Here is a 15380-nt window from a genome sequence, read left to right as displayed (position 1 = left end):
TTAAGATAAAGTGTAGGTATTTACTGAATAAAAAAATTGTTACCATTTTACAAATCGAACTACTTGATATGTTTATCCTTTAATATCCCAAAAATATACGGGAGATAAACTGAATAGAATACGACGTAACAAAACCACTGAGAAACTAATATTTCTTTCTGGGCAACAATCATATTTCTATGTGATGTTTACAGCATTGTGATATCGTTTAACATTTTTAAAGTATTTTCGTAACAAAACAAAAATGACTTTTAAACCTCAAAGAGTCAACGTTTATTTTTTGTAAAATGTGTTTTTCTCTCATATTCTGACATACAATTTATTGAATGTTTATGTTTATTGTTTTCACTTTTAAGCAGTACAAAATATTGAATAAATGTTGCTATAAAACTCTAATAAATATTGTTCGCATTTGTAATTCAAACTTAATAAGTTGACTTGGTACTGTTTGGTAAATAATCACACTACAAACAATTCATCGTTATGTGAAACAATAACATATTAAATTGGTACGCATCTGTATAAAATGACACTTACACGGCTTGTCTTCGAGAGTCATGAAATTTATTTTGTTTTGTACTATTTCTTTAAGTACGGAAGCATGAAACTCAGCATATGACTTCTTCTTCCCTATCCAAATATGATATATTTCTCCAAGCAGACAGTCACTGTGCTTCCTTTGCCAATAGTCCTTACAATAAATAAAAAAGGTAAATATTAGATCAATTTTGGTCAGAAAGAAAGGAGTAGGCCCCGTAAGACTCCTTATTGGCCCCAAAATATAACGTTTTACAAAGTTGTTGAAAATGTTAACTTTTAGTTATTCATTGGAAAGTAGAATACTTTTGTACATAAATATGGGCTGTGTTTGACAATGCAATGGAAATCAGGTACTACCATCATTATTTCATGAAAAAATACTAAAGTCTTCACAATTTTTGCATTTGTTCTAATTTTAAGACGGTTGTTGTCTAAAATGGAAGCGGCCGCACTTGTGTTCAGTTTTAATATTTAAATATATGTTGTATTTGATAATAAAACATAACATATATAAATGTTTAGACTGAACATGAATTCCGCCACTTCCATTTTAGACAGAAACCATCTGATAAGTGACGTTTTATGGAATATTTGATAGATTTTTCATATCTAAGCTTGAATCTGAGCGTCTTTAATAACCAAAATCAGTTCAAATCTTTAACATAAACTAATTGAATCAACTAAAGTAGACACTTAAGTGTTTAAAAAATGTCAAAAATCTTTCATCAGACGTACTTCACATCTTAGGACGAAATTAGCTCTTACCGGACCTTCACCTTTTTAAAAGTTCTATTGTAATATAATTTATAGTAGGATGAGACGATTTACACAAAATGATAGAACTTCAATATAATAATTACATATGCATTTGGGTAAGAGCTTGCTTTTAAGCTACATGTTGAACAAAATTATGGTATTTTGTTCTACTTGTTATATTGTTCTGAAACCAAGGTAAATTGCTCTAATTGTTCTCTTTAGGACTTACTGGTTGTTTTACTCTTGTTAAAAATATTCAGGCTGCCAATCTTTTGGTCTTGTGCGAACCTTCGGAAGATTATTACAAGAGAATGCAATTAGAACTATCAAATTTTGTATAGGACTGAATGATTGTATTAAATTATTAGCAAAACAGGAAACAAAAAAGGAAGAGTCCCTTTTCGAGTATAACATAATAATGCGTTTAAAATAAATTAAGAGTTTTTTCGGAGAGATAACTCAAATAATGTTATTTCCCAATAAAGTATAGACAAAAGCCTATTTTGTATAAATAATTTCTTTGTTACAACCTAAGAGTTAATGAGACGAAATAAAGGATAACTGGTGCAAAGTGTTATTTTTTTTAAATGTGACGATAGAGTTACACCAACCTGGATAAAAAAAAAGAATTAAGATCTTTAGCTATAGACTGTATGAAGATCATATAGTCAAGAAAACAAATGACGTATGGAAAGTATGATTTGTATTATTATTATCACTTTTCTATTTATTATTGTAGGTTTTATTACTGACATTCATAAGCATGCAACTGTTGTCAACAAGTCATGAATCCATATGTATTGTTCATGATATGGTTCAGGAACATAATACATATCTTAAACCAATTGTATGGGAGAAATCTGGCGATATTGATACTTGGGTGCAAAAAATGTCTGCCGACATTGTACCACTTTTCGGTTTTGAGAAATAAATCAGTATTTTCGACTAGCTATTTTTTAATACAATATCTAAAATAAAAAAAAAAAAAATTAATATAAAAAAAGTCAAGTACTTTTTGTTTTTATTCTTTATTTTGTGTGTATGGAATTGCACTTTTACCGAAAATACATGGTAAAATTTGTTAAAGATACATGATGTGCATTGTGACTTCCAGATAAGCATTTAACCATTTTTCTATTAGGCAATATAATTTTTAATATTTCGTAGTAAAACACAATATAATGATTGATTGCAGAATACTAATGTTACCACATTTACGGAAAATGATTGCTATAGCATGAATGATATAATCCTACCCATCCGTATTTTTTTTCGTTTTCGTCATGAAGATGGATGCTTCTTTTACATTTTTTTTCTTCCGGGAGAATTCCCACTAGACTTATAAACACATCATCACCTTCTGATTGCAATGTATTAAAATCCTCAACTGCTTCTCTCACGATAGAGCTGACCTTTTCCGATGAACCTTTGTAGAGAATCAAACTGTCTGCAAAATATATTATATGTAACCAAAATGTGAATTAAGTTAACCTTTAAATGAAATACTTTGATATACGTTGATCTCAGTGGTTGACCTTTTAAAAATGTGTTCTGTAAAATGAAAGATTTAGTTAATAACTATTTGTTTTCATGCGTAAATGTTCATGTTCATTTGCATATCTATTTATAGCATTTTAATCAAGCAATACACATGGTAAATACATTATATATCGCAATAAAGGTCGATATTTTGCTTTTAACATCGTAATGAATAGCTATAACAATACAGTAACAGATGGTAAATTTTGAAATATTTCAACAGATTCTACGAAAACTAAAATATTTTTATCAACAGATAATACAAAAACTCTAATATTTTTGTTAAAAGATACTACGAAAATTTCATATCTTAAAAAAAACTGATACTACTTTTTTAATCAGTTATGCCTATGTTATTGTCAATATCAAAATGTATAATTTATACACTTTTGGGGCCATAAATAATGTTATATGTTATAATATTTTGGTTTGTGAGAAAAATCTGGGTGGTGCGATACTTTTTTCCATGTATATATATCCAATGTTGGTGGAAGCTGTAAATTTTGAAATAATAATGATAGTTTCGGTTTGCGTTTGCGTCTATTCCTACGGGACGGCTATGAATATTATCATTGGCGTTAAAAGCGTTCCTTGGGATTATTCTTCATTTCGGAATTCTTGTAACCAAGCATTAAAAATATATATCTATATAAATAGACCGAAAACGAACCATATAAAACGATATTGCTCCCTGTCCAAAATGAAGATATCGCATAAAAAAATATACACCCCTACTAAACTTGCAGTGACTTGTGAGCTTTTAACTGCGTCTAATGTTTTGCTGAAAAATACTTTTAGATGAAGAACAATGAATGCTATATTCCATTGCTTTTGGTATTGATAAGTGCGTGAACATGGTGAAGGGTGTTGTTTTATCAAGGATGAATAAAGCTTGTCTTTTTTTTCCCTAATAAAATCAACAAGCTGAAATATACCTTTTGCGCCTTTTGCGGTTTCTATGAGTCCTTGTTTGAATACTGATGTTATCCATGGTTTAGGTACAAAGCTTTTTGAATCACCAATGATAGACAGGACGAGTTTAGGTGGTTCTGGTTTCCGGCAGGGTTTCTTTTGCTGGTTTTCCAACTCATTTGTTTTCTTTTGCAGCAACTGTCGCAATTTTTCCCACAGCTCATCATCCTCCGTTTCTGCCATACTAGCTCAAATTGATAAGTTATTGCCTTTTTAATTAAAAGTAAAGTAATTATAAAATTATATGCTTAATAAATATTGTATGCAGTCTTTGACTTCTTACAGTGGGAAATCTTGTGAACGAGAACAAAAGAAAATTCACTCTTCTTATAATAGAGTCGAGAAAATCAATTTTAAAACAATGCTGCCGACGACACTAATCAAATGTTTTTCTAAATAACAATTGTATATTTTAAAGAAATTATTTGTTAAACTGTGATATAGATAAACATGGAAATACACGATGTTTTTTAATCTTCATTATTTATCGAGATAAATGCATAAGAAGCTTGTGAATCTAAAATCTAAAGAATGTAAGTTTTACTGCATAATGAAAGAAAAAATTGGACAAATCATGTACATACAAAATCTAAAGATCTTTCGGGTCACCAATTTTCGGAGTATGTGTTCCAAAAAGTCCTAACCATGTTACAATTTTCAAAAATATACTTATTTTTTTCACATCTAAGTTTTAGAGTACACCTGTCTGCTCTTTTCACACAAACATTCAATATATAAATATTGTCGTTTCTTGAATATAACTATTTTAAGTCTATGAAGGTTAAAAAATGAAAGAAAAATAGGTTTATAAAGTAGCTATCTTTGAATATTTTTTATACAATTTTAAGAAAAGGTCGTCTCGATTTTTGTACATGTATTTGCGTTCTTCTCGATCTTTTCACATTCAATGTTTACATCGGAATAAGGTCAATTTGAATTGGCTTATTAACTAAATTTCAAAAGTGTTAATCTTAGCTGCATATCAATCGATTCCTTTGGAATTGTTTCCCTGACTTTCTCTGATCTAGCTGCATATATATGTGGATAATAAGAATGTTCAAGAGAGGTAAACAGCAAGTACAAAAATAAATTGAAGTTGGTACGGAAATTTATTCGCATAGCAACATTTTAAACCCATTGTACATCAAGCTCATATAGCCTGCTGTACTCGTCTTTTTCTATTGAAGGAGGGAAATGATAACATTAAATAGAAGTTTTGTTTTTATTTCAACTTATTTCTATTTTTACTATTTACCAGAACGTTTTCCCGTGAATGTACAATTGATAGCGTCCTTGCTAAAATGGAACAAACATTTAAAAGATCTAGTTTTCAGTATTTATAGGAGAGGTAATATTTGTCACTAGATTTCCCACTGCTAAGTGGCAGTCTAAATTTAAAATATATTCACGTACAGTTCAATACGAAGCCAGATTTATCTTATTATAAGTAATTTTTATATGTGTTTAATAGTATTATTTGCTTCATATACTTTGATCAATTATGTCATTTCCTTAAGTTCAAAAGAAGCCCAAATTATTGTTTTACTGTACTTTATATTTATGAGAAGCTAGCGAAGATTTCATTATTTAATGACGAGACTATCGAAGCTATAAATTGCTTTTCATTGAGAATAATGGCATCACGTAAACATGTTTTAGTCTTAGATACATGAATGTTTTGTTAGTTGTTCTTGGCTTTGAAATACCTGTCAGTAACTGCGAGTAGTCTCAGTCCTGTACTTTGTGTCTTTTATTGTTGTGTGGGATGTATACATTACCAGCCACATCCAGTCTGTGAATTTGTTAGAAGTTTTTCTGCTTTATATCGATCGGATTAGTTAAGCCCTTTTCAACTGATTGTTAGTGTTTGTTCTTATGTTGTGCCGTTACACCACTGTTCCGGGTTAGGGGAGGGTTTAACCGCGCCACAATCTTTATGTGCCTAAGTCAGAAACCTGTAGTTAAGTGGTTGTCGATGGTTTATGTTTGTCATATTTGTTTTTTGTAAATCGTTGATGTTATAACTTAGGCCGTTAGTTTTCTGAATTGAATAGTTTCATAATTTTAATATCATGATCTTTTTTAGCCGACTATACGGTATGAGTTTTTCTCACTTTTGAAGGCCGTACGGTTGCCTATAATTGCTTAAATGCACTTCATTCGAACTTTGATTGATAGTTGTGGCATTGACAATCATACCATATCTCCTTATTATTATATATGTAAAACTTTTGATAATTCATATGTTGATTCGTTTATCTAAGGGACGCATTTGTAAACATTTCTTTTCTTTTTTTTTTAACGTCACTCAATTTCCTTTTGTAAAACATTTAATTATTTGATAATAAAAAGTAAGATAACAAAAATACCGAACTTCGAGGAAAATTTAAAACGGAAAGTCCTTATCAAAGGACAAAATCAAAGGCTAAAACACATCAAACGAATGGAAAACAGCTGTCATATTCCTATATTTGTGTGTTGTTCCCAGTTTGTATTTTATTGTACAATTTTCCATCCTTAAAATTTAAGATCAAACTGACCATCTACTCACTATGAAGGGTAGCATAATTACTATAAAAAGATCTCGAATAAAGTTCATCCAGATTTATGTTTTAAGTAATTGGATTCGCACGTCTTTCTTCTAGTGGGAATGAAAGGATATTGATTTGTGTTTTAAGTGGTATTTCAGGAGAGAGGAAAAAAAGTTAATATCTATGCATATATGGTTATGGATTATGTGTGTTTCTCGCTTAATATATACTATATTAGATGTAGAATCTTCTAAGAAAAATGAAATGGTACAACTTCATAATGCAGAATAAATTTCCAGGTATGTAATACTTTATAGATATAAGAAGATGTGGTATAAGTGCCAATGAGACAACTCTCCATCCTAGTCACAATTTGTAACAAAACCATTATAGGTCAAAGTACGGCATTCAACACAGTGCCTTGGCTCACACCGAACAGCAAGCTATAAAGGGCCCCAAAAATGACTAGTGAAAAAACATTCAAACAGGAAAACCAACGGTCTTATCTATACAAAAAACGAGAAACGAGAAACATTTATGAACCACATCAAAAAACGACAAACACTGAACATAACGTACACAGGCAAATAAAAATAATTTTGTTGTAAGGTATACATGGAGTACGGAAATAATTTTTCACCAAATGAATAATTTTGTTATTCCTAGTACGAGAACAAAAGTGAAAACTTATCGTCAAACTAAACACTTATCAAAGGAGGTATATATTAAAAATAGTGAGACTAGATATAACACTGAATAAGTAAATATTAAATAAAAAAAATACATTACAAGTTGTATCAACAGGTAAAATTAACACGAAAGTACGATTGAGAGTACTCGCAGTTACTGAAAGCTAGTTAAAAGCCAAAAACAATTAATAATAAAAAATCATGCACCAGAGACTAAAATCAACTAAAACACATCCCAGGGATTTAGTGTTTTACGTCATGGACAGTCAAAGAAGACATGACTTGTGAAATGCCAAAATAAAAGTATCGACAGGCAGTAGAATAGTTAGGAGTTAACCTGTTAATAAATATGTTTAATGTAATATATATATAGAGTAATCTCTATATAGAAAATGAACGTGAATGTATATTTATACATCCCTAAAAACCGTTTGAAAAGACTACAAATTTAGTTATGTTTTAATTTGCTGATGACAAAATCGATAGTTGTGCCAATGTAAACTATATTCATAGATCTAATTACAACATTGGTAAGATAACCTTTACTTATAAGTTTGTTCAAAGGTTCGATGAGTTTACACGGATCACTTGGTGATTTCCGCGCTTTTAGTACAATATTACCGTAAAATTATAGATGTGCAATACCGTTTTTAACAAGTTTTTTACAGGTACAGCCAAATTTACTAATCAAATTTCTTGTATCTATGAAAGAATTTAGTAAAGGGGGGGGGGGGGGGGGTAGGAGGGGTCCTGATCCCGAAATCCCGGGCTTACAAACATGGAATCCCGAGGTCCCGAATTAAAAAAAATTTAAAATCCCGACATCCCGAAATTCGAAAAAAGAATTCACGGATCCCCACCCCCCCCCACCCCCCCCCCCCCCCCCCAGTAAACGTTTGAAGCTATTTATGGTAACGAAATCCCTGAATTAATAATTTACCAAAAATTGAAATGTCTAAATCAAGAAAAGGACAACTACTGCTGTTTATGTTAAATTTATTTAAAGTAAGTTCCTTTGGGTAAATTTCGGTAATATATTTAGAGAACTCTGGATTATTTAACGAAAAAATATCATCAAGATAACGGTAGGTATTGTTGAATAGTCTAGGTTATTTAACTAATAAGGGTGTACTCGAATATAAGTCATTTCAGAAACAAAATGTGATTCTCTATTTCAAACCATTATATTAGATGAAATAAAATGAAACAAGAAAACAGTGTTTTATGCTTAACTAAACATTTTTCTTTCCCTTTGCTCATCTCAAAGAACACAATTTTTAGATAAGTCTTAAAAAGCAATCCAAGCAACCTTGAAGTTCTTTTCATTCTTTCCTATTATCAGATAGGAATCAAAAAGGTTTTGAAAATCCACACGATTAAAAACGTTTCTGGAATCCGTTTTGTATATCTTTAACTAAAGTGAAAAACTACGTCATTTGCCATGCCAATATATCTGTAATATTTTCCACTGGACATATAACAACAAATGTAAAAGTTACGGTTTACTGTTGAAAATTGAAAAAAAAAACGCGCCTTATATTTAATAGAAGCCTTATTCAAGTTTTATCCATACCCTCTCAAATTCTATAATCATCAGTACTATATTCAAATTATATGTATAACAACGAACATCTAAATAATATACAGTTTCTTGAAATATTCATTCTATTTATCCACAATATTATTGTAGGAACTATCAGAGTGACTCTTCTGTTTTTAATGTATATATTAAAATGGAACAAACGATTTTTGCTGTACAAAATCAAAATAAAACATTTCAAATTTCAAGGAAATGTATTTTTATACGATAAAATTAAAAGGTAACCATTAAGGAAATAACTCTCCATTCCTGAAAATAATGACAGTTATTTGGACTTTCGCTTACTTAAAATACATAGTTAAAACAAAAGATGTACATCACAGACCTCTGTTATTTAAAACCTTAAAATATGCATTATCTATAACGTCATTTGAACTTTGGTTAATAGTGTCTTATTGGCAATCATACTGTCACATCTACGTAATGTTATAATAAATTCATATATATATAGTCTTACCTCTAGTCATTTTATTACCATGGAACTACCTCATAGCTTAAACTAATTATGATGATATCATAGCTTTCAATAAAACGTATTATGTCATTTGAAATGTACATGAGCAATTATAGAATGCATTGATGAAATGTATCTTACCGGTTGTGATTGACCCCTTGGTGTATTCTTCTTTTTACACCAATGTGTCTGTTACATCTTTTATATCTGCTGACTTTATATATAGTTTAATTTAAAGGCAGTAGCTAACAGAGAGTTACAAGAAAACTGCGAAATAAGCCTCAAACACTTGTACACAGGATATCCTTTTGTTCATGTACAAATGAGTGAGATAAAATGCTACTGATAAAACGTGTAATTCAAAGAAATACTATACAAACAGTCGCTAAACGTTTCTCGGAACATGACATTTTTTATTGTCTTAAATCTGTATCATGTGTTTGTTTTCTATATTTGATTCCTTCAATTTGATTCTTAAATATTATTCTTGTTTTCCATCCTCCTTTGACTTTTTTGTATTTTCTTTTATATTTTCATATCAAACGCGTTTGAGGTTGTAAAAATGTTACGCCATAACTTGGATTATAGATTAAGTCGCAGTGTTGAAAGTTTTGTATTGTTAAGATTAGTAAGGGAACTTTAATATTATTGATTTGGAGAAAAAAGTTTAAACATATTTCGAGAAAAGATATGTTTGTTTCAAAAAATATTCTATTTGACTTAAATTTACGCTAAAAATCTTGATTTTCTAACATCAATTATCTGTGGAAAGGCAACGACTGATAAAGACGAGGTGTTTGATTTCAGGGCAAGGCAAATTTTCTGCCTCTATCCAATATATCCCCATTTTCAACTGGCAGTCCTAATTTCCCTAACCTTCATCCCGGACGGCCACTTTTACAGGACCTACCTCTGGTATTTTTTGTTAATTTGTTCTTGTCCTGAACATATTTGCCACTGGAGGGAAAGCAACCAACAATAAATCAATCCATCAATTTATAACCTTATCTGTATCAACTTATTTTTTCACCAGATGAAACGTAACTTTTAAAGTTATCGTTGTCTTTTTTGTTGTCCTTGATATTATAAATTCTAAGTTTAATCTTCTAACTAAAATTTTTCAAGAATAGGAAGTTTGTCCCTTTCCTTTTGTTAATGTTTCATACCTTTTTGTTGATGTTCAGTTAATTGGCTCCATCATTTGAAGTTTTCATTTCTCAGTTGGTTAGATATGCACATATATGCAGTGTTATTTAAGATTTAGATTCCATTCAAATTTATATTCATTATTTCAAAATTTTGAAAACAGTGATATAGATATCATTAATTGGAAAACCATTCTTTTGTATCTTCTAATATAGAGTTTCATTTAGAAAGTATGATTCCACTGGTTTAATTCACAACTATTCAAGATTCAGGGCAATTTAGAGGTTTACAGAGTATATAAACACTTTCTTGCTTAGAAAATCGTGTGTTGATCCTTTTTTGCTATTTGCGTTGTTGGGTTGATGTTCCTACGACATCTACTTAGGACAATATGGGTCGATTAAGAACAAAATTTAACGACAAAGGGATGATTACACCGGGTTTTTACTTACACGAGCAGAACGATGGGTGCCACATGTGGAGGAATATCCCTTCCGGAGCACCAGATATTACCCCGGTATTTTGTTGGGTTCATGTTGCTCACTCTTTAGTTTTATATACATGTATTGTGTTGCATTACTGTTGTTTGTCTTTTTGTCTATTTTTGTGTCTTGCCAGTTTATTTTCGACTTATGAGTTAAGATGTCCCTTTGGTATATTTCGCCTCTCTTTTGCAGCTTCCAAATTGTAAACTTGCCATTTCTTATTGCAACATTCCTATAACGCCTGAATATAGAGAACATATATCCCAGCTGATACGATAAATCAAAGCTTGTGCTTCCTATCATGATTTCTGTGATAGATGGTTGCTTTTCAAAGGAAGGTTTCAAGTTGTAAAGTTAAAGTCATCGTTTCAAAATTGCTACTGACGCCATCACCATTTTGTTGATTGCTATGGAATTCCTAGATGACAGATGACTGTCATACAAGTGAGATGTTTAGCTAGCTATAAAACCAGGTTTAATCCACCACTTTCTACATAGCTTAACGACAAAGAGATGATTACACTGGGTTTGTACTTACACGAGCAACACGATTGGTGTCACATGTAGATCAAAATCTCCCTATCTTCTGGAGCACCTGAGATCACACTCGGTTCGTGTGGGTTTCTTGTTGCTTAGTGTTTAGTGTTTATATGTTGTGTTGTGTTACTGTTGTTTGTCTTTTTGATTTTTCCCCATGTCGGTTTTTTTGTACCTTTGCTATCTCTTTGCCGCCTCCCAATTGTAACCTTTTTACTTCTATGTTGCAACAGTTCTCTAGCGCCTGTATATAGAGAATATTTATTCCATTTGAACTGATAAATCAGAGCTTGCGTTCCTATAATGATTGTTGCGTTTTCCAAGAAAGGTTCCAAGTTGTAAAGATGAAGTCATCCTTTCCAAAATGTTACTGACGCCATCACAACTTGGTTGAACGCTATGGAATACCTATTTTACAGATGACAATGGATATGTTCCAATCGTCTTAACCACAATTCCCTCCACTTATAGTCGAATGAATATAATATCGCCGAATGAAAGTTATCACCAAATTTGTACTTACTTGAGCAACACGACCAGCGCCACATGTGGAGTCTTTTATTATTTGTCTATGTTGCGTTTTATAGACTCTTTTTTCGTCGGTGAAAAATGATATAAGATCTTTCATCTGATGAATATGTAATGTTTTACGTTATATATTTATCAAATTGTTGTTGAAAGCGATATCTCATATAGTTGTTCAACTTAACAATCTGATATCAGATTGAATAAAACAACATAAACAGAGAAACATGACTGTTGATTGACAAAAGGTTTTAAAAGTAATGATACGAGCGAGATTCTGGCTAATAATGAAAGTTTAATGATGTTATTTTACAATTTACAACGAAGGAAATAAACATTAGCTGTTTAAACTGACAAAATCAAAATATGCAAAAAAGCGAAATTTCAAATAATTCTCTAATATATAAGTTGGCACAACTTATCGGAATTTTGGTTTTTCATGCTTTGATATGGTTTTCAATTTTGTTGGATTCTAGCACCTATGGTGAGACTTATGAAGACGGAATGCGCGTCTGACGTATCATAATATGATTCACAGAGCATCCATTAACTAACGAATCGGTTTACCTGACAGAGACAATAAGTTAAAATTTAAAGTGGTATTCACATACGACAAAAGTACATACGATAGAGTAGCAAGGGCAAATAAAATGGCATCCGAATTTAACGTGTTATTTTCTTAACGTTGCATATAAGCATCCAAAATTCGAGGAAAATCACTAACATCATCGAATGGGTTATGTGAATTTGAAAGCATTTGCAGCAAAGGAAAACGAATTTCATATAAATTTAAGCATAAAGAATCTACTGCGAAGGCATAAACGTTGAGTCACATAAAAACTGTATACCTCTGTATCATAACAAAATTCGTATATGAGAGTACAGCCGGACAGCAAATCCCTGATTTGTCCGTTAAAACCCCGGATTTATTATCCGAGAACCAAGTGGGGATAATTTCAGAGAAAGGCGTCAACAGATGTCGCTGCGCAAAAACAATAATTCCCCGCGGAAGACAGTCTTAAAATTATTTGAAAAATATAAGTAGTCGAAGTAATGTATCGTTGAAAAAGAAATTCATCTCATTAATTTTCAGTCTTTGGAACCGCCATTTTTCAACTTCGACTGTCATTGACAAATTTTTTTTGCTCGGGACGAATTGACACAGGCCTGGTTTACCTAAGAAAAACAAATATGACTAGTTAATTTTGATAAACTGGAACATTGAGAACAGAACTGGGGTGGTCATATGACGTTACCATTCGTTGTTTACACACGAGCACAATTTCAGTACACATCACAATTTGGCAAGGCCGCGCAGGGACTCCCTATTATTTTTTCTTAAAACTTCTCTGCTCTTGACCAAGACAGCTAAAAAATATGACATACTTGTCACAGAGGAATCGACAGTGAACATGTCATTGAAATGTATAAAAAAAAATTGTGATTTATTTTCCCTTTTCATGCCACAATGATGTCTTTCAGACTACACAAAATTACAAAATATAAACAAAAGTTGTCTACTTTCTTAAAAATCACACAGATATTCTGTATTCAACACCTTATGCATATAAGAATATGTAACTATATAAACCTCCGAATATTATCCCTAAATCAGTGCATTTTTTTTTTGGAAGTCTAAGAGTAAATTATTGTGATATATATGTTAGCAAGTCAATATTTATCCTGAATGACATTTCACCCGTGTAAACATCATAAGATCTGATTTATCATAGATAAAAGACAGAGGAAAAACAGTTTGAACAGTCAGATCTTTATTTTGAGCCTTACAGATGTAATTGCAAAAGAATAAAGATGATATCACATCATAATGTAATATTGTTTTTGCTCATTCCCTGTTCATCTTTAAGCAATCATTTATTAGTTGTTCCATAGATCTATGTTTGTTCAATTTGCATCCAGTTTACCTAAATTAATCCCTATATATGATGATTTAGTCCCTTTTATGTTTACGATTTTTTAGCTGCATGTTCCTGCATTTGATGAGGATTTATATATCAGGTCAACATGGTATATATTTTTTTAATTCTTCAGTATTAAACATATTTAAGCATATGTTACCAGAGATGGTTTTATATCTCTCTGATGGTACAATTTAGACTTTAAAAAGCTTTTCATACCAATTATATAATTATTTTTTACACCCCATGGCCCTGTTTTATGTTGTGATTTTTTTAAAATTTGATTACAATACATAAATTTATATCCACTAAAAGATACAAAATTACATAATATAAGTGAAATGCTATTTTCAGGTTTTTTACAGTATGTTGGCATTTTACTTTATCATGTTTATTGCATGTTTTGCAATATTTAGTTATTTGATATACATAATTCGGGATTGGGTTTTAAGTTGACAAATACTTAGTTGCTGTCACACCAAGAATACATTATGATACTCTTGTCATTGACAATACATGTTATTGCATATATATGTACACATGTTCTATAAAGTAACTTGACATTTCTGTTGGAGCCTGAAAGTGCATTTCTATTATATTTGCATACTCAGAAAAACATAGTATCTCATTTACTTTCTCATATTATTAAGCTTTCAGCAATTGAACGAGTGGTGTTATTTAATAATAAGAGTTGAAAGTTTTTCATTTTCCGTTGAAAAATAGGAAATTTAAGTTATCTTGTTGAATACAGACATGAAAACTCATGGGAAGTGTAAATGGTGGATGGGTATCCATGTCATATGCCAAGTTCTATATCTCTTAAGTCCTGACAAGTTCTGAATGATTAAAAACAGAAACAACTACATTTTATACATGTTTTTTTTTTAAAATCCCTCTTTTCTGAAATGAGACAACACATAAAACAACAAATGACAGGTTTACAATCATTGTCAGGCCAAAGTCAAAACAGAATTATAGAATGAAAAACCACTACAAAGAAAAAATGTAATTCTGACATTAATTTGTTCAGGAAAGATTTTACTTTTTCACTCAGTCTCTAAATAAAGCCCTGATTATATTTTTCTTAAATTTTATTACCTTTTAATATTGCTACCTACATACACATAGAAATAACATGTTTGGTGAATATATGGGAAGCCTTTTTATAGAGTACCTTGATATTTTCATTTGTAATAAACATTGTCATGGGTATCATATGCCAGTGAACAGGAGCTGTTACATTTCAGTGTTCATCATTAGACCTCAGATACATAATATCGATTTAACTATTGCATATATAAACATATGTAACCCCCATTTAGAATGGAAAAAAATCTTTAGTTCACAGATATAACTGACAATGGCTCTTAACAAAAATTCTCTAAAAATGTTACTCTAGAACAGAATATATAAAACATGTACATTTTATACCCATAATCTTTATAAAATATTTTTTCTTGTAGATCTACAAAGAAAAAAATCTGTTTCTGAATCATTGAATGCTGGAAATTTTTCACCTAATCTTGGGATCAGTATGTTTTCTAATAATTTACTGGCCCAAAACCCCTCACTTTATGTATTCATTTTTTACCTCATACTTTTTTTTATTTCATCTCTCACTGTTAAGGTCATGAACTTGATAGGTGCCCTCATTCCAATGATTAGTTATAATTTCCAAGATATTTTT

The 15380-nt window shown here is 30.9% G+C and overlaps 1 protein-coding gene across 6 annotated transcripts in view; it reads right to left on the bottom strand.

Annotated features, from left to right (window-relative positions):
- The window catches only part of LOC127734325 (transient receptor potential cation channel subfamily M member-like 2), a 571123-nt gene that overhangs the window by 327259 nt on the left and 228484 nt on the right, over positions 1-15380 (bottom strand). For 2 of the 6 annotated variants that reach the window (XM_052244166.1, XM_052244167.1), the window contains 2 exons: positions 2553-2743; positions 538-691 (listed from right to left, as the gene is read on the bottom strand). The exons of 3 other annotated variants lie outside the window; for them this stretch is intronic. In XM_052244166.1, the coding sequence (XP_052100126.1) occupies positions 538-691; positions 2553-2743 (345 nt within the window). Of the gene's footprint in view, positions 1-537; positions 692-2552; positions 2744-3770; positions 4012-15380 lie in introns of those variants that run through there. One more of the 6 variants, XM_052244168.1, reaches the window with a different exon arrangement.

Source organism: Mytilus californianus, unplaced genomic scaffold (assembly GCF_021869535.1).
Source record: "Mytilus californianus isolate M0D057914Y unplaced genomic scaffold, xbMytCali1.0.p SCAF_3, whole genome shotgun sequence".
Classification (NCBI taxonomy): domain Eukaryota; kingdom Metazoa; phylum Mollusca; class Bivalvia; order Mytilida; family Mytilidae; genus Mytilus; species Mytilus californianus.
This window is presented reverse-complemented; position numbering and strand designations above follow the sequence as displayed.